The sequence below is a fragment of the Phacochoerus africanus genome, chromosome 15 (assembly GCF_016906955.1).
Source record: "Phacochoerus africanus isolate WHEZ1 chromosome 15, ROS_Pafr_v1, whole genome shotgun sequence".
Lineage (NCBI taxonomy): Eukaryota > Metazoa > Chordata > Mammalia > Artiodactyla > Suidae > Phacochoerus > Phacochoerus africanus.
In genome coordinates this window covers 90,644,112-90,670,893 of record NC_062558.1, presented here as the reverse complement: position 1 = coordinate 90,670,893, position 26,782 = coordinate 90,644,112, and the positions used below count along the sequence as shown (strand labels likewise).

At 51.8% G+C, this 26,782-nt stretch overlaps 1 protein-coding gene and 1 long non-coding RNA gene across 4 annotated transcripts; one reads left to right on the top strand and one right to left on the bottom strand.

Annotated features, from left to right (window-relative positions):
* C15H10orf71 (chromosome 15 C10orf71 homolog) lies at positions 1 to 26,144 on the bottom strand. Of its 3 annotated transcripts, none has more exons than XM_047761767.1 (3): positions 26,048 to 26,144; positions 7,495 to 7,597; positions 1 to 5,088 (listed from the first exon to the last, which is right to left on the bottom strand). In XM_047761767.1, exon 3 carries the CDS (start codon positions 4,939 to 4,941, stop codon positions 655 to 657), a length of 4,287 nt encoding a protein of 1,428 aa, XP_047617723.1. In that variant the 5' UTR covers positions 4,942 to 5,088; positions 7,495 to 7,597; positions 26,048 to 26,144; the 3' UTR covers positions 1 to 654. The 3 variants fall into 3 exon arrangements, with proteins under 3 accessions (XP_047617723.1, XP_047617722.1, XP_047617724.1); XM_047761766.1 differs by lacking the exon at positions 26,048 to 26,144 and adding an exon at positions 23,756 to 24,071; XM_047761768.1 differs by lacking the exons at positions 7,495 to 7,597; positions 26,048 to 26,144 and adding an exon at positions 23,756 to 24,071.
* Positions 24,311 to 26,735, top strand: LOC125116504 (uncharacterized). The gene is made up of 3 exons (XR_007132354.1): positions 24,311 to 24,526; positions 24,899 to 25,145; positions 26,589 to 26,735. It is a non-coding gene; the product is annotated as an uncharacterized LOC125116504 (long non-coding RNA).
* Positions 26,736 to 26,782: the final 47 nt, after the last annotated feature.

The following is a 26,782-nucleotide window of genomic DNA, read 5'->3' as shown; positions in this document are numbered from 1 at the left end:
TGACAGAACCGCATCTGCAAACTTGTTTCCCTTTTTACAAGGTGATCAGAAAATAGCCTTTGGACGAAAGTTTCCTCAGTAAAGAAAACCCATTCTATTCAAATAAACATTTCTGCAAGATTGCCTGGGGTCGGTCCTCAGCCATTTCCCCCTGAGGTGAGCTGGAAAGGGCCGCTGTCTGGGGGAGGGTGGGGTGGCCACGGTGTGCCTCTCCCGACCTAGAAGGATGGTCTGCTTTCAGGGCGGGGCTCAGCAGGGCACAGCCTTTCTGGGGGCCTTGCGGTTTGCTCACTGTGCCAGCCAACCCTTGAGGAGTGGGTGGGATGCTGGGGGAGTAGCTTGTTAGGAATCAGGTTGGGCCCACCCTGGGAGAGGGCATGGGGAGAGGGACAAAAAGGAAGGGAAGGGAGGAGAAAAGAAGTGGAGTGGATCTTGGGTCTGGGAAGGGGCTCAGAAGGGACCTGGTCATGTGAGCAGAGCAGTGCCCTCCCAGGGAAGGGAGCCCCATAGTTTAGGGACCTCAAATGGCTGAGTGTAAGTTGAGGTGAGTGTGAGTGTGAGTGTGTGTGTGTGTGTGTGTGTGATTGTTCTAGGGGAGGGGATGTAAGCTTTTCTGAGTATATGGTGGGGGAGTTGTTTAGTCTGCTGTAATTCTCAAGAAATGCCTTCCATGGCAAAGTCCTCTAGGTCATTGGTGGAGATGATGCTCAGGCTTGGGGTATCTCCCGCTTCCTCCCCTGGGCTCTGGGGAAGCCCCAAGGGGCCCGGGCCTGCAGAGTGTGGGGTGAAGTCTTCAGGAGGCTCAGAGGCCGGCTGCAGGCCAGCATTGTGGATGCTGCGGGGCTTGGGGCCGGCGGCCTCTGCGGTGTGAGGGCACTGCCTTAGGAAGGTGGGGGCGGACAGCTGAGAGGAGCAGCGCAGGGGCATCAGGGCCGTCACAGGCAGGGGCTGGAAGCCGGGGTACAGCATGTAGGGGGCAGCAAGGGCGTCCGGCGGGGTTGGCTCAGGGGAACCCCCCTCAGAGGATGGGATGGAGACCTTGACATATTTGCCCGTCTCTGGGTCATAGAAGGTCTTGATCTTTACCTGGAGTGGCAGGTCGAAGACAAAGTACTCTCCAGACTGGGGGTCTTGGAGGACCTTCTGGGTGGCGGGGTAAGGGGGCAGGGGGGTCAGGGACTGGGACCCCCCGGGTCGTCTAGGGATGGGCTCTGAGAAGGCAGACACTGAGTGGCGGTGCACAGGAGCGGGGAGGGACCGGACCGCAGGGAACCTGGGTCGGGGCCTCTCTCTGGGGGATGCTGGCCTATGCTCTGAGTCCTCGGGACACAGCTTTTCCTCCCGGCGTTCGCCGTGCTTTTCCTGCGGCTGGTCGGTCTTTCTCCTCCTGCTTGCCAGCTTCTTAGCCCGCCGCAGGGCCTTCTCTGTTTTGGGCGGGACTGCGGGTGGCTTGCCGGCCGCCCTCTCCGGCAGAGCGGGAGGCTCTGGCTTCTCCGGGAGGCCTGCTGAGCTGGTGGCCACGTCCAGCATTGAGCCTCTTGGAGAAAGCGTCCTGAGTTCTTCTGCTGACGGCTCCAGCTGGGGGTCGGAGCTGGGCTCCCATGTGAGGGCATGTGTCAAGTCCTCCCTCCGGGCCACCCGGCCAGGGCTGGGGCTGGCCCAAGGGCTGCCATGGGGAGGCTCCCCTGGCAGCAGGCCTGGCTCACTGGGGGCCTGGGAAGCATCTTCCCAGAAGCTGCTGGCAGCCGGAGAGCATGCGCTGCCCTCTTCCAGGGAGTTGGCATTGGGAGAAGCTGCCAGCTCGCTGGGAACCAATCTTCTCCCCGGAGGAGACAAAAAGTGACTTTTGAAGCTTTGCGTCTGCTCTTCCCAACAGGTTCCAAGCTGCTGTGGGGGTGGTTCATCTTCTAGGTCACCTTCTGGCAAAGTGATCAAGGGAATGCTCCTTGGAGCTTCCAGCTTCCCCTGGTCTGTGGAACCGCTCTTGCCATTGTTCATCACAAACTTATGTGTGGCCTCTGGGGGTGGCTTCAGCCTTTGGCCCTCTCCTGTGAGTGAGGGAGATGCGACATATCCCTTTGGGGCTGGCTGGGAAGTCTCCGACCTGGCTGTGCTGGGCCCCCGCCCACGGCTCTCCACACCCTCGCAGGCTACACCCTTCAACTGTGTGCCCCGCACGCTGGCAGGTGTTGGAGTGCTGGGCATTTCCTGGCTTGTGGGGACACCAAGACTAGCATCTCCACTGCAGCCTGGCCTTGGTAATTCCTCTTCTTTGTGGCCACTGCCCAGTGGGGACTCAGAGGACATGGACCTTAGAAGGGGCAGCATGATGGGTTTTATCACAGGCGTGGCCCTGAGGGTATTGTCTTTAATTGCAAACAGAATGTGCTTGTTTGAAGTGGAAGATGGTGAAGGGGTTAGGTCTTTGGCAGGTGAAAGAGCCGGATCCTTACCTCCCCCAATCCAAGTGCCTCTGAAATTAGCTTCCTCCCTTGATGCCATCCTGGGGCTACCTCCCGGCAAACTTTCCTCTTCTCCTCGCAAGGATTCCTCCTTGCTGTGCTCCTCCATGCATGCATGCCCATTACTTAAGGCTCTGTACTGTAGCTCACTCTCCTCCATCACTTTCTCCTGCTCATCCTTCTGACTGTCACCTGCACTCACGTCATTCCTCCTGTCTTCCCTCTGGCTCTCAGTGAACCATGCCTTCTGCTGATCCTCAAACGAGGCAAAGGACTGATCTGAAGAGCTGGTGCTGAATTTGGCCTTACTTTTGAGGGGTGGCATAAAATCAGACTGGCTGTCACTATAAAACACATCTTCCTCCTCCGGAGAAAGGGGCCCTGGGGAGAATTTCTGATTAAAGTTTGGATTCTGAGGTCCTGCCTCTCTCTCAGGTTCTGTCTCTTGAGAGATGGATCTCAAGAACCCATTCTCCAGGCTGGGAGTCTTGAGGTTCTCTGAAGGCTCCCCCACCTCAGAGTCGCCACTGCAAAACTTCAAGGACAGGTGTCTCCTGGGGCAGTGTTCCCTGGAGTTTGGACACCAGCCGGGCCTGGTGGCACCCATCTCCAATTCTCCATCAGCGTCATTCTTCTCATAGCTGATCTTGTCAGCAGCCTTGCCATTGACACAGAAGGGGGCTTTGGGGATGGTTGATGGCGACGCAAGATTTTGGTAGTTGTCAGCAGAGGCTGCACTGGGATCGGCTTTGAGGTCCTTCTGGCTACTGACGAGCGACACACAAGGGGTGTCAGCTGGTCTTTCCTTAGAAAGCTCTTCTGGAGAGTTATCCTCGAGCCCATTGGAAAGGAGGCTGCCGTTGCTCAGGGATTCTTGCTTGCCTCTGGTTTTCTCATCAAAGCCTTTCAAGAGAGGCGAGGGACTGTACGTGCTCTTCACACGTTTGCGCACATCTTTGAGGTTGAAGAGCAGGCTGGGGGCTTTGGATTTGTAGCTGTCCCGGGACTGACATTCACTGGGCTCCTTCTCTTGGTACCCGTTTAACTGTCCTGGGGGCGATGGGGTTACCTCTGTCGGCTGGCTGTCGGATGACTCCAGGACATGCTTGGTGGGTATGACGGGGGTCAGAAGCTTACTGATGTTGAAAGGAGGGTCATAATGCTCATGGGGGTCCACAGGCAGATCAAGAGCATCATTTTCTGAAAACTGCCCCTGGGGATTGTGCTTCATATACAAGGAGGGGCCTCTCCGGTTACTCTGCTTCTTTTCTTCTGAAGCATCTTGGAGACTTTCTTTCCCGCTTTTGGCAGCCTTTGGTTTCCTCCAGGGGACCTGAGTTGGCTTCATCTGCTGTTCAGGCTGTGAGCTGGGAGCTTTTCCCTCCATAGCAGAAACCTGGGCTCCCAGATCCCTAGATCCCCATGGTCCAGATGTGGACAGAGACCCTGCAGCCAGCCTGCTCTCTTCCTGACTGCAGCTGGCCCGGACGTGGCAGGGGGAAACTTTACGCTCAGGGGCCGGGGGTTCTCTTAACAAGGGTGGGTCCTCGTAATGCCTGGGGGCCTTGCTTTCTGGGACAGCATCAGCAGCATCCTTCCTCTCTGGCAGCCTGGGCTGGTGGGCGTTCCACGACTCGAAAGCACTATTTTCGCTGTGAAGAAAGGTCCCTTTTCGAGCCCACTCCTTGCTTCTTCCAGGCTCACCTGTGGCTGCCTTGTGTGCTGGAGATGGGAACTTTGGCTCCAAGGAGTTGGCCGAATTTTCGGGTGTTGGGAGGAAGCTGCCGGGGCCGGGACAGGCCATTTCGGGATTCTTGGGGGACTCCTGCTCTCCGTGCTTCCTGCCAGGCTGGTGGCCAGTCTGATGGGCGCTGGAGACTTCAGCGGGCACCCTCCTGACAGTCAGAAAGGCAGAATCAAAGCAGAAGTTGACGCCACTTTCCGGAAGAGGAGCAAATTTGGGGGGGTTTTTGAGAGCCGGAGGCTTGCTGGGAGGAGGTCTGCTGTCACAACGTTGGCTCTCAGTCCTGTCGAAGGATTTAATCAGTGATGACACTTTGGAAACGGGCTTGCTGCTGCTCCTCAGGCCAGAAACTGGCACTTCCAGTCTCCTCTGGGCTGGCGTCAGTGGGGGGCTGCTCTTGGGGTACTTCTCCTCCCCTTGAACGTACTTGGGGAGCTGTTGGAACGTGGCTGCCCAGCCGGCATGCTCAGTGCCTTGTGATGGTAACTGGCTCCAAAGGCCGCTTTTCCTGTGGGTGTGGCTCACCGTTCCTTGGTGGAAATTCCCGAACACTTGGCGGGTGACATCTGGGGACAGGGCCAGGTCGGAGTCATGGAAGGATGCGTCCTCTGAGATGCACAAGCTCCGGAACGCCCGGTCTGTGAGGCTGCTCACCTCCCTGTCTGCATCATCCAGCACACTGCCGATACTTGAGGAGTCGCTGAAGCCGTCTGTGCCCTTCTTACTCCCCTGCATCGTCTGCCAGCCGGGAAGACGGACCCCGTCAGCCAGTGGGCGCTTCTGGGTGATGATTCCAGAAGGGTTCGTTCAGTACAGCCCTCTTCCCACAAAATAAGAGCTTCCTGGCGATCAGATGCAATGGCAAAGTGGGAGTTGTTTTCTCTGCAAAAGGAAGAAGTGCGGGGTGTGAATACAATATCCAATTTAGTGGCTCTGTAGAAGAAGGACAGGCTGGTCTGGGTAGACAAGGGTGCCTGTGATGGTTGATTTTAGGTGTCAACCTGGCTGGGCCATGGTGCCCAGTTTTTGGTTAAATGCCAGTCCAGATGTTGCTGTGAAGGTACTTTTTTTTTTTAAATGGCCAAATCTGCGGCATATGGAAGTTCCCAGAGCAGGGATTGAATCTGAGCTACCGCTGTGACCTAGGCCAAAGCTGTGACCTAGGCTGCAGCTGTGGCAATGCCGAATCCTTTAACCCACTGAGCCAGGCTGAGGATCAAACCCATGCCTCTGCAGTAACCCGAGCTGCTGCTGTCAGACTCTTAACCTGTGGTGCCACAGTGGGAACTCCAAAGGTATTTTCCTTCCTTTAAAGATGTAATTACATTTAAACTAAAGACTTGTGTAAACTGGATCACTCTCAACAAGGGGGTGAGCAAATGAATACATGAAAAGTTAGATAAAATAGCAAGTATAGACTCTAGAGTGGGCTCCAGTGGGGGGCATTTGGGACAGTGAACATTCTAGCAGGGTGCCTGGGAAAACTCTTGCCTTTTTTTTTTTTTTTTTGGTCTTTTCTAGGGCCGCACCTGTGGCATATGGAAGTTCCTAGGCTAGGGGTCTAATCAGAGCTGTAGCCACACCAGCCTACGCCCAGCCACAGCACCACGGGATCTGAAGCCACATCTGCAACCTACATCACAGCTCACGGCAATGCCGGATCCTTAACCCACTGAGCAAGGCCAAGGATCAAACCCACAACCTCATGGTTCCTAGTCAGTTTCGTTAACACTGAGCCAGGACAGGAACTCCATTGCCTTTCTGATCAAAGGAACCATCCTTGTCATCTCCACTGTGTTGGTGCCCTTTCTTCTGCTTTGATGCAGACAAGAAGCCTGAGATAGACTGTATTTGTTTGCTAGGGCTGCTGAAACAAAGTACCACAAACTGATGGCTTAAACTATAGAAATTCTTTATCATCTCACAGTTCTGGGGGCGGGAGGTCCCAAATCAAGGTTGGGCAGGCTTGGATCTGTCCGAGACTGTGAAGGAAGGATCTGTTCTGGGCCTTATCGCTTGGCTTGCGGATGGCTACCCTCTTCCTGTGTCTCTTCCTGTTGCCTTTTCTTTGTGCGTAAGGATGCTAGTCCTGTTGGATTAGAACTCACCCTAATGATGTCATTTTAACTAACTACTTCTGTAATGACTCTGTTTCCAAATAAATCCCATTCTGAGGTCCTGGAGGGTTATGACTTGAACATATGAATTTGGGGGGGGGGATACAATTCAACTCAAAACACTGAGGGACAAGCAATGATAACTCAGGGCCAATTTGTTGAGGATGGCTGAGGGGATAGAAGAACATTTCTGGGTCCTCAGTGGCCTGGCTGGACTGTCAGCCTGTGCCAGATCTACTTTCTCAGGAATCTGTGTTGTTGGGGTGAGTTGGGGGACCTCCATGGCTTTGGCCACTGTAAGTCAAGTTTTCTGTATCTTGAGGTCTTACTGATAAAGTCAGGGAATCTCCTGGTGTCTCGAATGCTGGAGTTTTGACCTCGGCAATGGCCAAACTCAATAATACTGGTGTTTCTCTACTTCCATATTAAGATGGAAACAGAATAGCTGGAGATCTAAATTAGAATCTCAGAGTTAAATAAACACTCCCCAGCCAATTAAATACCGCCTACTCTTAGCAGATGTTTATTTTGTAAACACTCAACTTCTATTCCCTCCTCTGAGTAAGAACACTTGATACCTTTCAGGAAATTTTCTCTCCCCTTGGTGCTCAGTCTTGGTGGGGTTGAAAGTTAAGGAGCCTGTGGATACTCTGGGGGCCAAGTGCAGACAGGAGACATGGGCCAGCCCATTGCACTGTTTTTCCTGGAGTTGATGCAAGGATGGAGCCTGCCTTCTAATGGCAGCGTCCTCTCTTTGTCCTTTCACAGCCTGGAACGTCAGTCTTCACCTTGAGTCTACAAGAGCTCCCATTTCTTCTCGATACTTATTCCTTTTTGCTATTTCTGTTGCACATGGCCAAAAAACTGAAATTGATCTTGGGTTTGCATTGTAATTCCAAACAGTAATGAGAGCTGGTCATTGATATTTATAGTATTCAGAAAATAACCACATTCCTTTTGCTTCAGGAAATAGAGTGCCCTCTCTTTTGTTAGTTTCATTCAGATGGTTTCCTCAATTCTGATTTGATTTATGGGGTTCAGATAGGACCATCATAAAGTTGACTTCACCCCCTCACTCCCACCCCAAACTCCCAATACCTAGCGGAACCTTCGGTAGAGTAGCTCAAACCGAAGGTGTTTCGAGGTGCCACCTCTTGAATTGGTTCCATACCTGTTACAGGAGTGGGGGCTGGGGGTGCCTGCCTTGCTGGGTCTTAGGAACTGTAGTTTTAAAACTTCTGCTCTTGCTTATGTTTGCTGTCATTGCTGCCCATCTAGAAAGAAGAAGAAAAATCATTTCATTGGAACCCACGGAACCAAAAAGTCAAGTCCATGTTCTGTGAAAAAGATACCTTTAAATGTCAGTAATACAATTGTCTTCCAGTTTTTTTGTTTGTTTGGTTGTTTTTTGTTTTTGTTTTGGCTTTCACTTTGAACTCAAAAAAATTCGAAATGCAGGCAATTTTTTGGGAAAAACCGAGATAGGTTTACATCCCTTCAAAGATTCATTAATTTGCTGCTGGTCCACGAAATCTTTAGGAACCTGTTTCTTTTTCTTTTTTTTTTTTTGGCCACCCTGTGACATATTGAGTTCCCAGGCCAGGGATCAGATCTGAGCGTGGTTGCTACCTATACAGAGATGCTGCTGGTCCCGATGCACCACAGCAGATCTCCAGAAACCTGTTTTAAGCTTTGGGATTTCTAATATGACTGGCCCAGTTGTGAATCATTTTTTTTTGCTAACCACATCTGACCAAAGGCCCTTTTCCCACGTGAATTCATAACAGGTTTGCAGGAAAGAGAAGTAGAGTGACCGAACTTGAATCCACTAGGCAGGCAGTAGAGTTCGATTTACTGTTGGCAGGAGGTATTTTGACAGCTAAAAGAACCAAAAAGCTGCCCAGGAGAATTTTAAGAGTGCTCGGAGTGAAGTGCGAACTAATTAAAATAAATCCACTATGCAAATTGTAAATGCAGACCACTGGGGCTTCCAGAAGCCTGTCCTCATCTTGCAGCTCTTGGATATTAATCTAGTCCAGGGTAGTTTATTAATGATATTAATAGTCAATAATAATAACAACAAATTTGTGGAGTACATTTCTTTGAAAATGCACAGAGGCAGTTTGTGGCACCCACTATCTGGTTGGCTCTGTCCCTGATCCCCCATGCTGACTTTTGTGTCCTCATAGCATGCTGGCTTCACATTTTCCGTAACTCATGCTGTACTGCTGCACATTTTGTATCATAACTCATACGTCTTAGGAATGGATGATTGCTCCACTCTCTCTGAAACTAGAAAGAAAATTCCTGGAATCCAGGCACAGAGTCCTCCTTGCCTTTATGTGCTGAACAAAGAAGCTGAATAAATGTTGGTGGCAATGCTCTGCATTGGGTATCTTCACCCCGAATTTTACCAGAAGGCAACAGAGGCACAGAAAGAAAGACTCAGAAAGCTGGAGAAGACTTATTGAGAAAGACCCCTGGCTTGCTGGGGCTTAAAGTCATCTGGAAAATTCCTATTCGTGTCACTAAGAGTCTACTCTACCATCTGTAGCTCCTCCGAGGTACAACTTAAAGTGAGGATGAAATCAGTCCATGTTGCACATGGATGAGACAGAGGTGCAGAAGGAGATGGTGTCACTTATTTTGTCACCTTTAGGGAAGCCCTCCCTCTGGGTTGGGGTTCAAGGGCTCACTAGCGTTGCTGCTGGAATGCGTTTTCCAGAGGCCAGTGCAAAACTGTCCACTCACTGCTTTGGGTAATTTGAAAGGAAGCCAACCTGAATTGCTGTGAAGTCTGGCTCATAGAGCACTTTGCATGTGAGAGGGTGCAGGTCCCCCCAGGTACCGTGAAGGAGGGAAAGCTACATCTTATCAAATTGTACTATCCGCAAGGCCTGGGAATCTGCTCCAATGACTACATGGAAATAATGAATATTTCCTCATGGCAGGGTGAAGTTTCTATGTATGCCTATGGCCTTCCAAAACAGTCTGTTCTCTTAAATTCTCTCTGGCTCCTCACTCCCCCATGATTTCCTGAACTCATTTACTCTGCCCTGAGTCTCCCCTCCCTGGGTGGATCATCTAATGGGGAACTTTGCTCCTTGTCTGACTTAACTTCTAGGTTGCAGTCAGGACCACTGGCCACTGTCTTCCTGGGAAGCCCTCCCACTTCCATATGCGGAATGCACACAGCTTCCTCCTCCCTGCCCTGCCTACTGGTACCTGTCTTGTCTCCGGGATGGTGAGATTTCCTCTGGGTCCGCCCTGGGGCCTCTCCTCCTCCCTTGCCGGCTCATTGGGTAATTTTACCCACAGCCGTGTTCGCCATGAGCAGCCACCCACTGACAGCACGTCCGGCCCAGGCCACTTGTCTGGGCTCCAGCCTCTGTCTCCATCTTCCCCCTGCAGGGCTCCACAAACTCACACATTTAAGACAGAACCCAGGACCTTTCCACAAGCCAGGCATTCCTCTGAGGATCCCAGAAATCTGAGTCACTGTGACTGCTCCCTCTTCCTCCTCCATCCCATCCATTTCCAGGTCCCACGAGTCTCCTCTCTGAAAGGTCTCTTGCCGCCTGCGCACTGGTCTCTATCTCCACTGTCACTGTGTGGCCCCAGCTGCTGGCACGGCTCTCCTGGGCTACTGTAGGAGCCCATAGTCATTCTCTGCCCTGCACCCAGAAGCAGCTTTTAAAAACTGAATCTGTTCATGTGAACCTCCTGTTTAGAATCCCTCAATGGCTTCCCAGGTTTTGTTTTTTGTTTTTTGTTTTTGTCTTTTGAGGGCTGCACCCGCGGCATATGGAGGTTTCCAGGCTATGGGTCTAATCGGAGCTGCAGCCACCAGTCTATGCCAGAGTCACAGCAACACCAGATCTGAGCCGTGTCTGCGACCCACACCACAGCTCACAGCAACTGAGCGAAGCCAGGGATCAAACCCGCAACCTCATGGTTCCTAGTGGGATTCGTTTCCACTGTACCACAACAGGAACTCTGGCTTCCTAGTTTTGAAGAATGAAAATCAAGCTCCTTAACAAAGGTGCCCATTCCATGCCCATCTGGACTATTTTCCCCCTCATGCTTGGCTTTCCCACCACCCTGGATTTTTACCAGCTTCTTCAATATGCCATGCTGAATCTCCTGCCTCAGAGCCTTTACTACACATGCTGTTCCTACTGCCTGGAGTTCTCTACCTATACCTTTCTCCTGTTACCTGCTTAACTCCTATGTATACTTCAGAACCCAGTTCACAGGTCCCCTCAATAAGGCAGCTTCCCCAGGCCATTCTCTTTCTGCTCTCTGCTTTTACAGCAGGCTATACTCCACTTCTTTAAAGTACTTTTTATAATTGCAATTAAGAATTTAACTGGGTGACAATTGGCCAATGTTGGTCTCTCCTGCTACACTAGACCCTTTACTGTGGCAGGATCCCAATCCCTGCACCCCCGCATCAGTGGCTCTCCAGGCTATCTCCTCTTGTACCTTAATGTGCAGCAAAACACATACCTTTTCAGCACATGAGCAGATCACTTCACCTGTCATATGATTCATACTGTTGACTGACTTAGAGGGATTTATTTTATTGAAAGTCAGTTGTAATCAGTAGTTTCCAGAATTATCGCAAATTTTAAATTAGTCCATTTGAATCCAAGCGGATTTAATTTCTTTTTTGATTCCAGGCCCTAATCTGTCTGTGGTGGGAGGTGGAAACAGGTGGAGCAGATTGTCACGGGCTGGCTGGCGGGAGGTGCTCGCTTGCACCACGGTGTGTGCCTCCCATTTAAGTAGAGATGAGTTTCAAGGTGAATATGGGCCAGCATTTAAATCAGGGAGAAATATGCGACTTCACGACTTTGCCATTTTCCTGTTTGTCTCTCTAATGGCACTTATTCCTCCAAACTGGGGGATGGTTTTGAATCCCTCAGAAGGGCCAGCGTCCAGCAAATATTTTGTTGCAAACACTAACTGGAGTGTTGATTACAGCCACATTGCGAATGGTCATTAACTGCCATGACACCTAAGTTATGGGTGTCAGCAGGTGAAATACTGGCATCTGCCCTGAGTTGTAGAGGAAACCCTGGAGACTTGACAGCACCCTGGGAACTGGTCTTCCAACACTCCATCCACAGATGCTGAATGCTGAGCCAGCAGATCTTGCAAAGCATCAGAGAGTGCAAGAGGAAGCAGGGTTCCCAGAAGGAATGAATGGATAGGGCTTTCTGGTTCAGCCGCTAGGGAGGGGCAAAGGTGTTGGTGACACACCCATCATGAATACATGCTTGGGGCAAACTGAGGCCATGCAGGCGCCCCTGTAGCTGTGCTGGGAGAATTATGCTTGAGAATGTGTTCTGTCTTCTCTTCATTGCCAGGGTCATCTATTTGAATCAGAAAATGTCCAACAAACCAAATCTGAGCGAGCCTCCCCATGAATCAGCTTCTCGCCAGAAGCAATGAAATATCTTTTGCACAGTCATCAGTAAATTCTGACTCTTCCAAAATATGTTCTCACATGATCCTTTTTTTCCATCATGCATGAGACTGGTGAACTATCATAGGCCAGAATAGGCTGTCTTGTGCTGATGCAATTTTTTCTCTCTTTGGATCCACGGCGAATGTCTCTGCATGACACTAAGGCTCTCTTGGTAGGGGACTTGGAGCTCCCCTGCACTCTGCCTTCCACCAGGCCTGTGGTGCCCTGGACAAGGGAGCTGCAGGCCCAGGTGGGTCCTGGCTTGCCTCTTTGGAGTGGCAAGCTCTTTCCCCGGAATATTTCTTTCTGTTCCCCAGTCACCAACTGATGACCATTTTCTCTTCTGTTGTCTTATTCCTTACAGAATTCCAAAAAAATCACTCTCGCTGCATCACTCCACTTTGTCTGCTGTGACCTCAGCTTTCCAACAAGGCTTTGAGCTCCTTGGGAGTGAGGACTGCAGCCTGGGATCCTCTCTGACTGACAAGCAGCTTGGGGCGCTGTGGCCACTCATCAGCTGCCATTGCTGAGTATGCTTCTTGGGCCACAAGGATGTGATGACAGAGGTTTGCTGCAAGTGTGCGGTGTGGAAACGGAGGCCGAAAGCTCTGCTGCCTCATGTTCTCCTTGTCTCCCGTGGGACCCCTTGCCAGCAGCCAGCTCGGGGCCTGAGTGGTCATGCAGCCCATCCTCTGCTGGCCTGCCCCAGCCTGTGAGGACAGGAAGTGGCCAGGGGAAGGGACTCCTACTGGAACTCCCTACAGACCCTGATCCAGATCGCCACACACAGCTGAGGAAGTGTGGTGGACCCACAGCACAGGGGCCCTGGCCGGTGCCCCTGGGAGGCCCCAGCTCCAGCCCTGACTCCTCCGTGTAGCTGCGCACCATCAGCTTCCTTTCTGAGATGAGATAACAGAGCCTCAGAATATCCATGTCACACAGCTGCTGAGCCGGGCTTGGGACCCCAACCTGGTGTCAGGACACAGCCAGGGAGGCAGCAGTTGGAGATCTGGCATGGCTAGGTTGCCAGACTGAACAAATTAAAAATACGGGACACCCAGGGAAATCCCAATTTCAGGTAAACAAGGAACATTTTTTAGTATAAGTATGTCCCCTGCAATATTTGGGATATATTTTGTATTAGTCAAATTTCTCCATAAAATTAATCATCCTCTATTTATACTAAAACTAAGTATGACTATTTAAAAATAAGTAGCCATTGTTTATCTGAAATTCAAATTGCACAGGACTTCTTGTTTTATTTTATTTTTATTTATTTTATTTATTTTTGTCTTTTTAGGGCCTCACCCGAGGCATATGGAAGTTCCCAGACTAGGGGTCAAATCGGAGCTGTAGCTGCAGGCCTACACCACAGCCATAGCAGCTTGGGATCTAAGCCGAGTCTGAGACCTACACCACAGCTCATGGCAACACTGGATCCTTAACCCACAGAGTGGCGCCGGGGATTGAACCTGCATCCTCATGGATACCAGTCAGGTTTGTTACTGCTGAGGCACGATGGGAACTCCAAGGACATCCTGTTTTTTTATCTGGCAACCTGAGGTCCTTGGGACGCAGCATGGATCACAGGCAGAGGAGGCCAATCCAGCGAGTCAGTACTGGGATGACTCAGATTTTCACGTTACCCTGAAGTTGGGGACACACTCTGGGCTCCATTATCTTGTTTGATTCTCATGACTCCTCTGGGTGGGTTCAACAGGTCTTATGATCGCCATTTTCTAGGTGGAGGGGGAAAAAAGGCACAGAGAGGTGCAGAGTATTGCTCAGTGTCACACAGCATGTAAAGGAGAGACCTGGGGCTGGGATTCAGTTCGGGTTCACCACTTGACCACCCCACACTTTGGGATGAAACCCTGACCCCTCTGGTCCTTGGGCTTAGGCACAGAGGGTGTGTCCTGGGCTTCTGGGCTGAAGCTCAAGGGAGAATTGAGGATAGACGAAGAAAGTGAGGGTTTATATTTTTATTCGCCTCCCAAGCATCTTCTCAGTTCAGTTTTTCACGATGACCGTGGGCATGGAGCTGATGATTCAGACTGTCAGCACAGTGGGGGGCAGGTGGTCCCTCTTGTTGGGGGAGGCTCAGATGGTCCTTGCAGAGCTGGGAAGGAAGCTCTCCAGCTGCTAAGCAGGTCCTTCCTTTCGTCCCTGCCTGTCTTTGCACAGGAAGCCATTGGGGTTTGCTTTACTGCTGGGTTTGACCACTTGCCTGTAGTGTGGTTTTTGAGCTTGAGCTGTTTGGGTGGATTTAATTATCTTAATTGAATGGTGTTTTTGCTTTTCAGGAAAGGGGAAGCAGGAAGCCAGTGGAGATGACAGGGGTTGGCTTTATCACACCCAGAAGGCCCTAACAAATTAGATTGATTCTTCTTATTTCTCTTTCTGGGTGGTTTTTTGAGACATTGACTCGAGGTTGTCTTGAGGAGCAGTTCGGTGTAGTGAACTGTGACAGCCAGCCAGTTCCAGCCTGTGAATGCACAGACGTTGTGTGTGCAGCCTGGGCATATGCCTTGCTCTGGATCTGTGCCCTGCTGGTCAGTTTTGGGCCAAGCTCTTGGCCTCTCTGTGCAATTTCCAGCTGCCTTCCTGCTCGAAGTTTTGGAGGGAATGTCCTTGTCGATGTCTGACAAGTCACATGGAAAAGTCCACTTCCTCAGTTGGAAAGGGGTCACGTGGCCACAGGGGTGGCAGGCCCCAGGCCCCCTGCTGCATGCTCCTGCCCTCACTCTTTCCTTACTGACACTCAGCAGGGGCCCGTGATGATTCGCCCTAGCCCCCTCCCGATGCGGTGACTGCTCTGTGCATGTTACTCCTTTGGACTTTTGGAACCCAGAAATTTCAAGTTCATGTATATTCTACTAGAGGTTAACCTGGGCTCTCATAAGCCGCAGTGGAAGCTCTTTCACGCATCCCTCCACTCAGTAATTATTCCCTGCTCTGTGCTGCCCCTGCTCTAGCGTTGGAGATACAGCTGAGGCACGGCTGACCTGAGTCTTCGCCTTGGAGAGCTGGGATGAATTGAAGAGCAGTGTTAGGCTGTGCTGATCTCGGGTTGCCTAGGTTGGCTTAGGTTGGTTTCCACTGGGTGGTGCCTCTTATCCCTGTAAAATGCAACTCTGATTTGCACACAGGTTTGCACACCTGGTTTGGCCAATTGGGCTCCACTGATCTGGTACTGGTACCCCAGGGTGGCGAGTTCTGCCTGCATCCTGGCCTGGCCTGGCTTAAATGGCTCCAACCCAGGGACTAGATAGTCCTGGGATGTTGGGGCTTCCATGTGCTGGGAGAGGACAAGGCTGGATTCATCCAAACCCAGGAACATAGTTGCAGCAGTGCTGGCCTGGCAGGTATCTGAATCCTCCCTGAATCACATCACATGTGCAGGGGGCCTCAAAGCCCTGTAGCATGGCGGAGTCCAGGACATCCTGGGGAGGTGGCTGAAGAAACCAGCTTGCCTGGGGTTGTGAGGCTCATGGGGCTAGCTGTGAGCTGTGGTCCCAGCTGCTGTGGGTGCTCTGCTGCCTTTGGGAGAGAGCTTGGGAGCAAAGATTATGTCTCCCTGGAGCTCAGCCCATCTTGACTCCCTCTTCCAGCCTGGGTTCCTGATCCACTGTGTCTGGATGAGATGTTTCCTCGGGAGCCTCTGAGCATGGCCCAGACCTGGGCTGTGTCTGGAGTTGGAGGCCAGGGAGGCTGTCACAAGGAAGTTTGGGTCTGATCCAGCCAGTGCTCCCCAAAACTGGAGGATGCCAGCACCTAGCATCATGTGCCCGGGGGGGACCCAGCCTCGGGATAAAAGGAGAAAAGCAGGGCATGGAGTCAGGGAGAGGGAGGAATAAGATGAAGAGACAGGTGAGTCCTTAGACCCAGCAACCTGCCCCTTCTGGCTCCTTTTCCTGTTCCCTGATTGTGTGACCAGAGGGACTGAGCAATATTTTACGCCCTGGGGCAAAACCCTGCTTTGTAGCACTGACTGATTTCCACAACTGATTTCTGTTATGACCCAGTGTCCAAGGCAGGGTTGGGACGAGGTGTGTGCAGGGGCTCCTGGAGCCTCTGAATCCTGCAGGCTCCCATCGTATTTGTGGTTGCTTTGACAAGGATCCTTGGGGAGGGGTCTCACTCCTCAAAGGCTAACAGCAGCACTCTTCCTGACCATCCCCAATGGCTGGGCATTGCTCTGGTTGGCCTGATGGGCTGGACTTGGCCAAGGCCATCTCTGCACACTCTCTTCCACTGGAAGGAGCTTAGGCCTGGCAGTGCCTGGCTTCTCAGCCCTGCGCCTCCGGGAGCCCTCTGCAGATGCTGAGGGACCAGCCTTGGTGGCCAGATCGCCCTGGACAAGGGGCCCTTGGTCTTGCTTGAGGGCTTAGAGGGGCCCCAATTTATCTTTATAGGAGCAACTATGCTGCCATCAAAGGTAAAAGTAAGAGCAGAAGAGATCTGACCCCAAACAACCCTGCCCTCGCCTTCCTCATGCCCACTCAGAGCTGGAGTGAGTGCCAGTCATGCTCTCCTGCCCAGGGAGGCCATGGGGGAATGACGGAGAGGTGAAGAGCTGGGAAACTGGCAGACATGGTTTTGTTGCTCAGCCCTGTGACACTTTGCCTCCTTGTCAGACCCAACCAAAGTCCAGGGGCCACACCCCTGCCAGGGCAGGGCAGGGCAGAGCAGGGCAGGGCACCTGCCAGAAGGGGGATGCACAGCTCTTTCAGAAACACAGGAGCCACTGAAATGGTGAATCCACCTGGGATCTGGGCCAGATCTCAGTGCTACTCTACATTCGCTGAGTACAACCGTGGCTAAATGCCAGCAAGACTGTGAGCCTTAAGCTTCCCATCTATAAAACGGGGCTAATAATCTACTCTGTATATTAATAACAGAGCTTCTCAGACTCAGCTTCACTGACTTTGCCAAGGCCCCTGAGAACTTTACAGAAGCAAGGAGAGAGCATTAGCATCTTCCTTTGTTCATTCATTCACTCATTCATTCATTCATCCCTTCCACTTTTCCCAGAAACATCCTGCCCTGGATTTTGTAAACAGTAGGAACTGACATGAGATAGGAATCAACTAGGCACTCCTGGGCAGTAGGAAGAGCTGGAGACCTGGGTGAAGTCCTGGTTCAAGGTAGTGTCCTTTTGGACAAGTCACTTCACCTCTACCTATACCTGTGAAACTGGCACACTAAAAAACACCTCCAGTTTTGCCCCCCTCCCTCCTTCCACCCTGGGGCTGCTCCCCAAGCTAGAGAGGGCTGAGGAAAGGAATGGTCATGAACTTGTTCCCGAGGCAGCTACTCCTGAGAGTCTCTAGATGCTCAAAGCCACTGCACCCACAAAGTCCTGAGTCCTCCTGAGCCAGGGGGACAACTGCACCAGAAGGAGGCCCAGTGAGCCCTGGCCATCCCAACCCTGAACTTGACCTACAAGGGAATTATGTGTGCACTCATATGTCCCAGGAGCAGAGGTCCACATTTGTTTGTTTCTCCCTCAACACAGAGTAATAAATACATTTATATCACAGCATACAAGTTCAAGGACATATAGATACATATACACACATATATAAAACAAGAAGAATTCATGAAACAAAGCTCACCCTGCTTATATGTACCACTCTGATATTTTCATCCTATTCTATTGTATTTTTTCATTTAAAAAAACTACTTGCAATGTTGTAAGTGATGTCAGACCTGAAAATGAATTACAATCTCCTGTTATTTATTTTAAACTCTCCTAGATCAGAATCTCCAGGCATTCCCAATCAGGCTTTGTTTACTGAATCCCTGTTTATAGTGATGCTAGGTCCTCATCTGGATGGAGAAATGGAGACCCAAGGCCCAAACACAATGACTGGCAGAGTCTGACCAGATTCGTGTGGGGGAAGGGAGGAGGCCACCCAGGTGGTGGGTCCATGGGCCAGGCCTTGCCTCTCTGCTTCAGTGCTGCATCTCCAGGCTCTGCACAGTGCCTGGACCTAACGGAGGGTCATTCCTCTGCTAAACAATTGAATGAATGAAGGAGTGAGAGAAATTCTCATTTACAGAGTACTCAGCGTACGATAGGCACTTCATGCGCTCCAATATCACTGATTCATTTTTATTATTATGTTATTAAGACTTAAAACCATCTTGCGAGGTAGAAATTACTCTTGTTCTTCACAGCGGAAGACCTTGAGTCTAGAGATGCTTAATCCCTGGTGATGGAGGGCTTGAACCTGTGTTGCTGGAGAGGGAGCTGGTCCCTGCAACCTGCATTGAAAGGGGTGCCTCCAGGAGCTTCTGAAATGCTTGCTGCAGGCTGAGAACCTCTGCTCGGCACTGTCTACCCCGGTCAACCTGCAGCCACCACACTCTGGGTTCTCACCCTCAGGGCTCCCTGAGGATGATTTTAAGACTGATGGACGTAGGGTATCTTCCATCCCCTGTATTCAGGTCCACCTGGGAGTCCACCTTGGGCAGGCAAAGACCTTGAAAGCCTGCCCGGCCCCTTACTGATGGGCAAAGCCTGCCCAGCCCCTTACTGATGGGCAAAGCCTGCCCGGCCCCTTACTGATGGGCAAACGCCTCTCCAGCCAAGGGCTGTGGAATCCCTTAGACTTGAGAGGAGTCACTCAATTGGTCTGACTCTTTTGTTTTTGTAACTGGGGTGGGGGCTGATGCACACCAGCAACCCAGCCCTTGAGGAAACGCCTCTGCATTAGGAAGATGTTGCAGGGATGATTATAACCAATGGCCCAGACACCACTTTGGAGCCTTGTCTGGAGAGGAGGCTGCTTCAGAAGCTCCTGGAAGAAGAGGAAATTGGGTTTTTCTGGGAGTGGGGTTCAACTCAGCAACCATCCTCTGTCTAGCCCCTGGGAGGAGAGTCAGGCATATGGAGAGGGGCACCCCTGGAAAGTAGCCCTGGGGTACCCTGGGCTTGGGCAGAGAACCATGGCGGGGGCAGGGGGCAGAGGGGCCCCAGAGCTCTCCCTGCCATCTGCAGACCCCATTTCCCTAAATGGGCACCACAGAGCTGGGTGGTAAAGGTGGAAAAGAAGAGTGAGAAGAGCCACCTCTGTTTCCCTAGCTCCTGCCACCTGCCACCAATGTTATATCCACCATCTAGCTCACTGGACATGACCAATGGCAAATTAGATAGGGCCTGTGCTAAAGGAATCTGAGGTCCTGAGAAATTGATGGTCAGAGAGGTTGAGGAACTTGATCAAGGTCACACAGCCAGGGAGTGGCAGGTTTTGCCCTCCTTGTGTAGCCACAGTAGAGAGAGTTATAGGGTAGGCATCTCCTCTGCCATGGTGTCCCCACATTGGAAGGAGGGGTTGAGGCCTCTGTTCTAGCATCTTCTCTTCCATCTCCCATGCCCTCCTCTTCCTTCTAGGGAGCATCTGCTTTAGTAAAGCTAGAGAAGGCACCTGCTGGGTGTGGCCGTCCTGCGGGAGCATCCAGGAGGGTCCCATCTTCCCTGTCCCTGGACTGTCAGGAAGGCATGAGCATTTAGGGCGCAGGATGGGCCTCCCGTGGAGTCAGAAACTCCTGACTCCACACCCACCCCAGCCCCTGCAACACGTACATCAGAGCCCTGCACCCCTGGCCTTCTTTTCACTTCCTGCCGGAGGCTGGGACATAGAAGGGAGAAGGATGATTGGTAGGTGGCAGTTGTTCTTTCTCCAACAATATGGCAGCAGTAAGACTGGCTCTTCCAGGGAAGGAAGCTTCCACTGCTAGAGATCTTGGGGTTTTTTTTGTCTTTTCTTTTTTTTCTTTTTTTTGTCTTTTGCCTTTTTAGGGCTGCACCTGCAGCAAATGGAGGTTCCCAGGATAGGGGTCCAATCTGAGCTGCAGCCACCAGCCTACACCACAGCCACATGGGACTGAGCCACATCTGCAACCTATACCACAGCTCATGGCAATGCCAGATCCTTAGCCCACTGAGCAAGGCCAGGGATCGAACCTGTGTCCTCATGAATACTAGTCAGATTCGTTTCTGCTGAGCCACAACAGGAACTCCAGAGACCTCGGGTTTTTGAAGCAGACTAAGCATGGAAGGGATCCCACATGTACGACTACCACACCCACCCACAGGATTGCAAAGTGCCTTCAATGAGCTCCTTCGTGTAAAACACACAGTAAGTGCTCGCTAAATGCCGCTTGCCTCATTTCTAACCTCCAGAGGGGGGCGCTATAACGTAGTGGGAAGGGCTTGGACTGAGGCCAGACACCCCCTACCGTGTGTTTCTTGCCTTTTCTGGCTGCGAGCGGCCCTGGGCAAATTACAAATCCTCTCTTAGTGCTTTGGTTTCCTCATCTGTAAAATGAAACTAAAGTGGTACCTGCCTCATGGGGTTCTTTTGAGGAGTTGAGTCTGTGAAGTGGCTGACACCTAGTAATGTCCACTTGTCATTACTGTCCCCACTGCACAATCTGCTCAACCCAGGGCCAGGAGCACAGGGTCATGAAGACGACTGCCCTTCCCCAACATGAAAGGAGAGAGAAGCTAGGCAGTGGCTGCCCAGAGCCCCCTGTCCTTGGAGCCACTTCCCACCTTGGCCCTCTCTGTTCTGTTCTCTGCTGAATAAGCTACTCGGACCCCTTATTTGAATGGATATCAGATGACCTTTAACTGCATTGGTGCTGATACGGCCGGTGGTCCCCTTTCAAACTGTGCCTGCATCTCCTAAGCCATCATCAGAACCAGTCTGAGGAAAGCTTGCATGCTGGAGGAGTGAGAATAAAACCAGACAATCTATGTAAGCATTTTGCTTACGCTTTGTGGGAGGAAGGCAGCCAGATTGCCGAGATGAACTAGGTGGGACACCGTGGGTGACAAATGGATCTGACCCCATGGGTTTAGCCCAGTGGGTCTCAGGTCTGACCCCTTAATCACGGTGGCCTGTGGGCCTGACTTGCTTCAGAGGAGCAGACAGGGCCAGGCCAGGGGATGAGCTTGTGGTGCTGAAGGTGGCCAGGCTGTCCCAGGCCAGGGCAAGCCAAGGGGCAACTCCGGCATGACCTGGCCATCAGAGGCAGGGCTCAGGAGCATGAGGCCTGAAACCAGCCTCTAGACTGGGTATGGAGCGGGAAAAGCATTGGGTTGTTCAAACAAATCTCAGAGTTTCCCCTCTCCCCTGGCCTTCCTTAAGCTTTGGGTGATGGCTTTAAGGTGGGACACGGCTGAGATAAATCCCTCCCTTAGCTGGGCCTGGAAGTCCCTCAGCAGCTCAAGCCCATCTGGGAAGAAGGGACCCTAGGGACAGAAGGGACCCACTGAAGCCAGGGAACAGTGCCCAGGGAGCAGAGGCCCAAAGGAGTGGGCGTCTCCATGGGTTACGAAGCGCTTTGCCGTGCAACGTGCTCTCTGGACCAGAGCCTTCAGGGCAGGCACAGCATAGAAGGGAGGGTGGGGGGAAAGCCTTTGCCCCACTTTCACGGCTGTGATCCCCAAGAGCCCCTTTCCCCTTCCTATGAGAAAGGTTGGCCTAGTCCTGGGGAGAAGCTATTCATGGTCTGTTGGCTCTTTGGACTCTCTTGCTTTCAGAGTCCCAAACACTCTGACTGCTGCAGTTGGGAAGGAAATGCACTTGACCTCAAGCCTTCTCGGCCCTCAGCCTGGAGACTGAGGCTAGCTGGGCACCCACTCTCTCAACCTTGACCTCAGCAGCCACATATTATTCACACATACCCCCCTCCAGGGGATGTTCCGGAATGATACTGATGACTTACGTTGGGGTGACACATCTCAGCAGTGCTCTACATGCTCCATTTGGGGGCCTTGGTTTGTGTGCCTCAAATGATCCTTTGTCCTCTGCCCTCTATCCATGCCTAGGATTAAGTAGAAACTAAGGAGTTTCGGGTTTTCCCTACTAATGAAATGAAGAATAAGATTGAGTTATAGGGCTATGGATTGGCTGGACCTGGTGAAATACGGTTTAAATTCTCAGATGGAAATAAAACCAAGACCTGCTGCAGCCTGCTGGCAAGCATCAGTGCTGTGTGTCTCCGTGAGTGCTGCCTTCTCTGAAAGCCTTTCTGCCTGTCCAGTAGCCCTGGGTGGATGGCGTGAAGGCTGGAGAGCCAGTGAGGAAGATGGCCCAGTCTTGGCTCTGCCAGCCGGCAGGCTTCGGTGGCTGAGAGTGCTGGCATGGGCTGGAGGAATAGGGCTATTTCCAGACGTGAGGCTCTCCCTTTCTGTAAGGGTCCCCTGGGCTTCCTCAGGGTCAGGAGCAAAAAGCAGAAAACACCAAGTCACTGGTTGGAGTCCTGGTGAAAAGATCTCGGGGTGGAAATCTTCTTTCTCCAGGACTGGGGGCCGGCTCTGGCCTCCCCTGTCTCCTCTACTTGCCTCTGTCTCCTGGGATCCTAGGGGATCCACACCCCTCTGTTTCCAGGACCCGGGGCCCTTTCAGCCCCTTTCCTCCCAGCGGGCACAGCTCTCGCATCCCAGTGAGCTTCTGGTCACCATCGAGCAGGCACATTGTTCTCCTCCCAAAGACCAAGGGACAGACGCATGCTGGACTTGGGTCACCCAGAGACATCTATTTATAAACCATCCCGATAAGCACAATCTGCCCTGTGCGGCCCAGACCTCACTCCACAGCAAAGCTAACCCTCCCAGGGCCAAACCGAATGTTTCTAGTACCAGCTAAACTGGAAGAAGCGGCCCAGCGGAGGGGCAGGGGGGCTCCAGAACTGGCCACTGATCCCCAAGGGTCCCGCTTACAGGCTGTTGTAACAGCTACAACATTCTCTGCTGTTTGTGTGTGTACCAAACAGACCCATCTCAAGGAGGGTTTGTGCAAAACAGGTCAGCAAACGTTTTCTGTAAAAGGCTGCATAGTAAATGTTTTGTTTTTACCGGTCACACGGCCCGGGCAGTTGTGTGAAAGCAGCCATAAACAGTATGTAAATGAACGAGCATGGCTATGCGCCAATAAAACTTTATTTACAAAACCAGGTGCCCAGTCCATGGCCCTGGTTTACCACCCACCGTAGTAAAGAGAAAACCAGTGCTGCAAAATTCGACTTCATTTAACATGAATCTTTGTTTAATCTACTCTCCAGGACTCCGACACTTAAGAGTTTTTAAAAATATTACTTCAAATATTGTTTGTTAGAACTGGGTTAGATATGCTGAAAGAAATGACCCATAATTTAGTTTTTAAAAAAAAATTTTAAAAATAGCCTTTATTTTTAGAGCTGGTTTAGGTTTGCAGCACAATTGAGCAATTGAGTGAAAGGTACAGAGATATTCCATACGGTCCCTGCCGCCACCACATGCATCGCTTCCTCCGTTATCAGTATCCACGGGGTTTATAAAGTCCTAAATAATCACTTTTTAGAGGCTATTTAGATTTCCATATATATTCAGGATTGCTCTTCTCAATGATCCGTGCTTCTCCATGAAGATTTAAGATTTTAGACTCTGCCAAGCCCACCCTGGCGAGTCTGGTGGGAGATCCCCCAGGCGTGGGAGAATACAGTCTTTAGGGGGCTTCCCCATGGAGGCCACACCCTCTCTCAGAGTCCACGGGCCAGAATGTCCCAGGGACAATCGTCCTCTTTGTTACAGATGGTGGGATCCTGCCTGGCCCAGCACTGGGGGACATAAGACAGCCAGTCTCCTGCCATAGAACCTGTGACCGTGGGGTCGCCCCTGGTTGGCAATGCAGTGTCCCGGGCACCTCCAAGGCTTGTGGCCTCTGAGCCACGTGGGCGCAGAGAGCCCTCATGGATGCACAGAAGGACAAAGTCACACACGTCTCTACATGTACTCTGTACCCTCATGGTCCACACAGCAATCCAGCACCACCCAGCACATAGAGAACACAGCCCCCGAGGAGCCCCTGGCTGCTCACACCGCCCTGCGTGGCGCCCTGGCCCAGAGCGACACCCAGACACGGCGGGCCCAGCGTGACATCCCTGTGGAGGAATCTGGCCCTACCTTCCGCTCTCCCGGCTGCTGGCTCTCCAGGCCTCCCAGGAACAGAACAGAACCCTGCCTCTTCCAGCAGCCCAAATTTCTTCCTTCGTTAGCCGGATGGCCCACAGCTCGAGGGCAACAGATTCCAGACCCAGATCTCTTGTTGTTCACAAACTTGCCCACCTGAGGAAAATCAGGGACCAGGAGCTGGCCAGACACTGGAAGTTGGGGAGGCGTACCTAAATAGAGACCCAGCCGGGGGAAACCAAATGGTGTTCTTGGTGGGGAAGAGGCAAACAGTCCCCACTGCAACACCCGCGTGGTGTCAAGTAACAGTCAGATTAAACAAACAGCCTCAGCAGCTATTTTTACATCCAGATCGGCCACGGGTAATAGATAACTTGGGGAGTGAGAAATTGTTTGCCTCTTAGGCGGACCCTAACCACGATTCCAACTTCCATCCAGGATGATTTTTAAAACGATTCCAGCACTGAGATTTAAATAAAAGTATCCCCGGGTGCGAAGGAAAACATTTGTTTAGGGAAGCATTACAAACATGATAGTGTGTGCCTTGGAGCCAGTGCCCAGAGGCCTGCTGATGTCCTGGGGCAGAAATAGCCTGTTTCATCATCAGCTCGGAGGACCGCAGCCTGCATTCCTCGAGTAAGGAGCCGTACTCGGCTGTGCTTTTGGAGCAAAATAACATGGCCAGCTGCAGGCTGGGGGAAGGCCAGGCTGAGGTTTCAGAGGGAGAGTTGCAGAAGGATATGAAATAATCAGGGAAGAGGCAAGGTAAGTGCCCCTTGGTGAGCCCGGCCATGGCAGGTCTGGTTGTTTGCAAGGTGCAAGTGCCAGGGGCCAGTTTCCGTTTTGCCAGGTTCGAGCTTCCCTCTCCATCTCTGGGAGGGGCCGGCCCCTCCTCAACTCCCAGATGGGCTTCCGTCTGCCTTTCCAATGGCTGCTTCCTGTCTTGGCCTGGGGTCACCGGCTCCCCAGACTGCTGCAGACCCCAAGACATTTTCCAACTCCTCTGCCTTTGCTCACGTGGTCCCAGCTCCTGGGTGGCCTCTTTACCCTCCCCACGTGGGCCCCAAGAGAGTCAGCTCACTACCAGGAACACAACAGATGAGATGCATGAGGTTTTTTTTTTTCTTTCTTTTCAAGACCTTTTCTCACGTCCCCCTGCCCCACGGCCTGGGGAAGCAGAGGTGTCCAGTCCCAGACAGGTGTCCTGCTCTGAGATGCCCAAAGCCCTTGGAAGTCTTACTGCACTGTACCTCTGTATCTATTTGTGGACTGGCCTCCCCCCCGCCGGCTCCTCATCGCCAGCAACCTCAGTCTCAGCCTCAACTCACGGCCTGACTCCAGCCTTGAACCCACTGGCGGCCAAGGTGCAGGGAACCGGGTCTAGGTACTTCAATTCAAACAAATCAGAAAGAACCACTCCTCACTGCCCTATAGATGGAAGGGTCAGACCCCCAGCCAGCAGGCACATCTAGCCTCTCCTCCTCCTGGGAGCCTCAAAACTTACCTATGTGCCAAGTACTTAGGACCTAGCTGTGGGGACACCTGCTCACTGATCAGCGCTCAGAGGTGGTTTGAGGGAGACCCAAAGTGAACCCCTTGATTCTACCCACCCCACCTATCTCCCCTACTTGTCAAAATCAACACCAGTCAACCTGGCAGATAAAAAGAATCAACTTGAGATACGAGCCAGCATTAGAACAAAACTCAACATAGGATTCGGAGCCCTGGCCCCTTGTATTTCCTAGTTACTTGACACCAGCCACATCTCTGAACTTCTCTGTGCCTCAGTTTATTCGTCTCTAAGATGGGCAGATGGCCTGTGCTCTGCGGGGTTGAAGGTTAAATGATACCCATGCACTTGGATATGTTTATACGTTGCAAAACTTTTCAAACATTCATCACTTTTCCCCCCATGATTTTGCTCCGTCTTTAACCATCTGGACCATCATTTACTTTTTTTCTATAAAGAGAATTTAAATTGATTTACTTGAAAAAAATCAGAGCCTTTTAGTCGACAACAATACCTGAGAAATCATGGATTTGATGTTCTTGTTAATTTTTTTCTGATTACATGTTGGAAAAATTTCTAGCTGGTTCATACACTATCTGCCTTTGACCCAAATTATTTTGTTCCAGATTTTAGGAAAGATTGCGTTACTAAATCCCCCTTTATGGAGGAGTTTTCTTTGGGGCGGGAGTAACCTGAGCTAAAATGATTCAGCAGGACCCCTGATTTCCCTCACTTGCCTGCCTCCCCCTCCTCAGTATGCTTCTTTCCCAGCTTACTTTTAATTCTTCATAAGTGGAGAACATGACCTCATGTCTGGTTTAGGATCCTAGAGGCGGTGAGCTTTGCTGTGTGGCAGGCGCTGATGGTGTTTGCTTGAAGTGACTGATTGAGAAAAGAAAACCATAAGGATGGCCCAGGAAACATTTGGGGGGCAGGGCAGTGGCCAGAAGCTTTGTCAGTGATATCAGCAGGAGGGGTTGGGGGAGGAGAGACAATAAAACACAGTTGACCCGGCAAGAGCCTGTGCTGGGAGCGGGAGCCCTCAGAGCTTGGCCTGGGACCCCATCCAGCTAGCCTGACCACAGCTGACCGCGGCAGAATCCGATTTCTCCCAGAATGTGTCTCCACCTGCCCTGTGCCAGGGACCCCACGTCTGGCTCGCTCATGGGGGTGGGGGCGGTGGCATGGACCACCCCAGGCACAAAACACAGCCTGAAAACTCAGCCCCAGCTCCACCAGGAGCTCAGGGTCTGCAGGAGTCGGAGCTGGCAACTTTCCGGGGGGACGGGCCCAGGCAAAGTGACCACTCTCTTCCAGTCCAGGAGCTGTGAGCTGCGTGGAAAGAATGTGAATGAAGACACAATTCTAAATGTAGAATCACGGATGCTATGTGAGCTGGCTCCCTCATCGTCCAGAAAAACAAGACCCGCTTGTACGTTCTGCAAGAGCATAAATAAAGCTGTCCTCAGGTGGCGTGCTACGGTGTCCCCTCCTTGCAGTGACTTCACTGG

Excerpts from the sequence above, each read along its gene's own strand:
- C15H10orf71 (XM_047761767.1), bottom strand. The coding sequence starts at position 4,941 with ATGCAGGGGAGTAAGAAGGGCACAGACGGCTTCAGCGACTCCTCAAGT.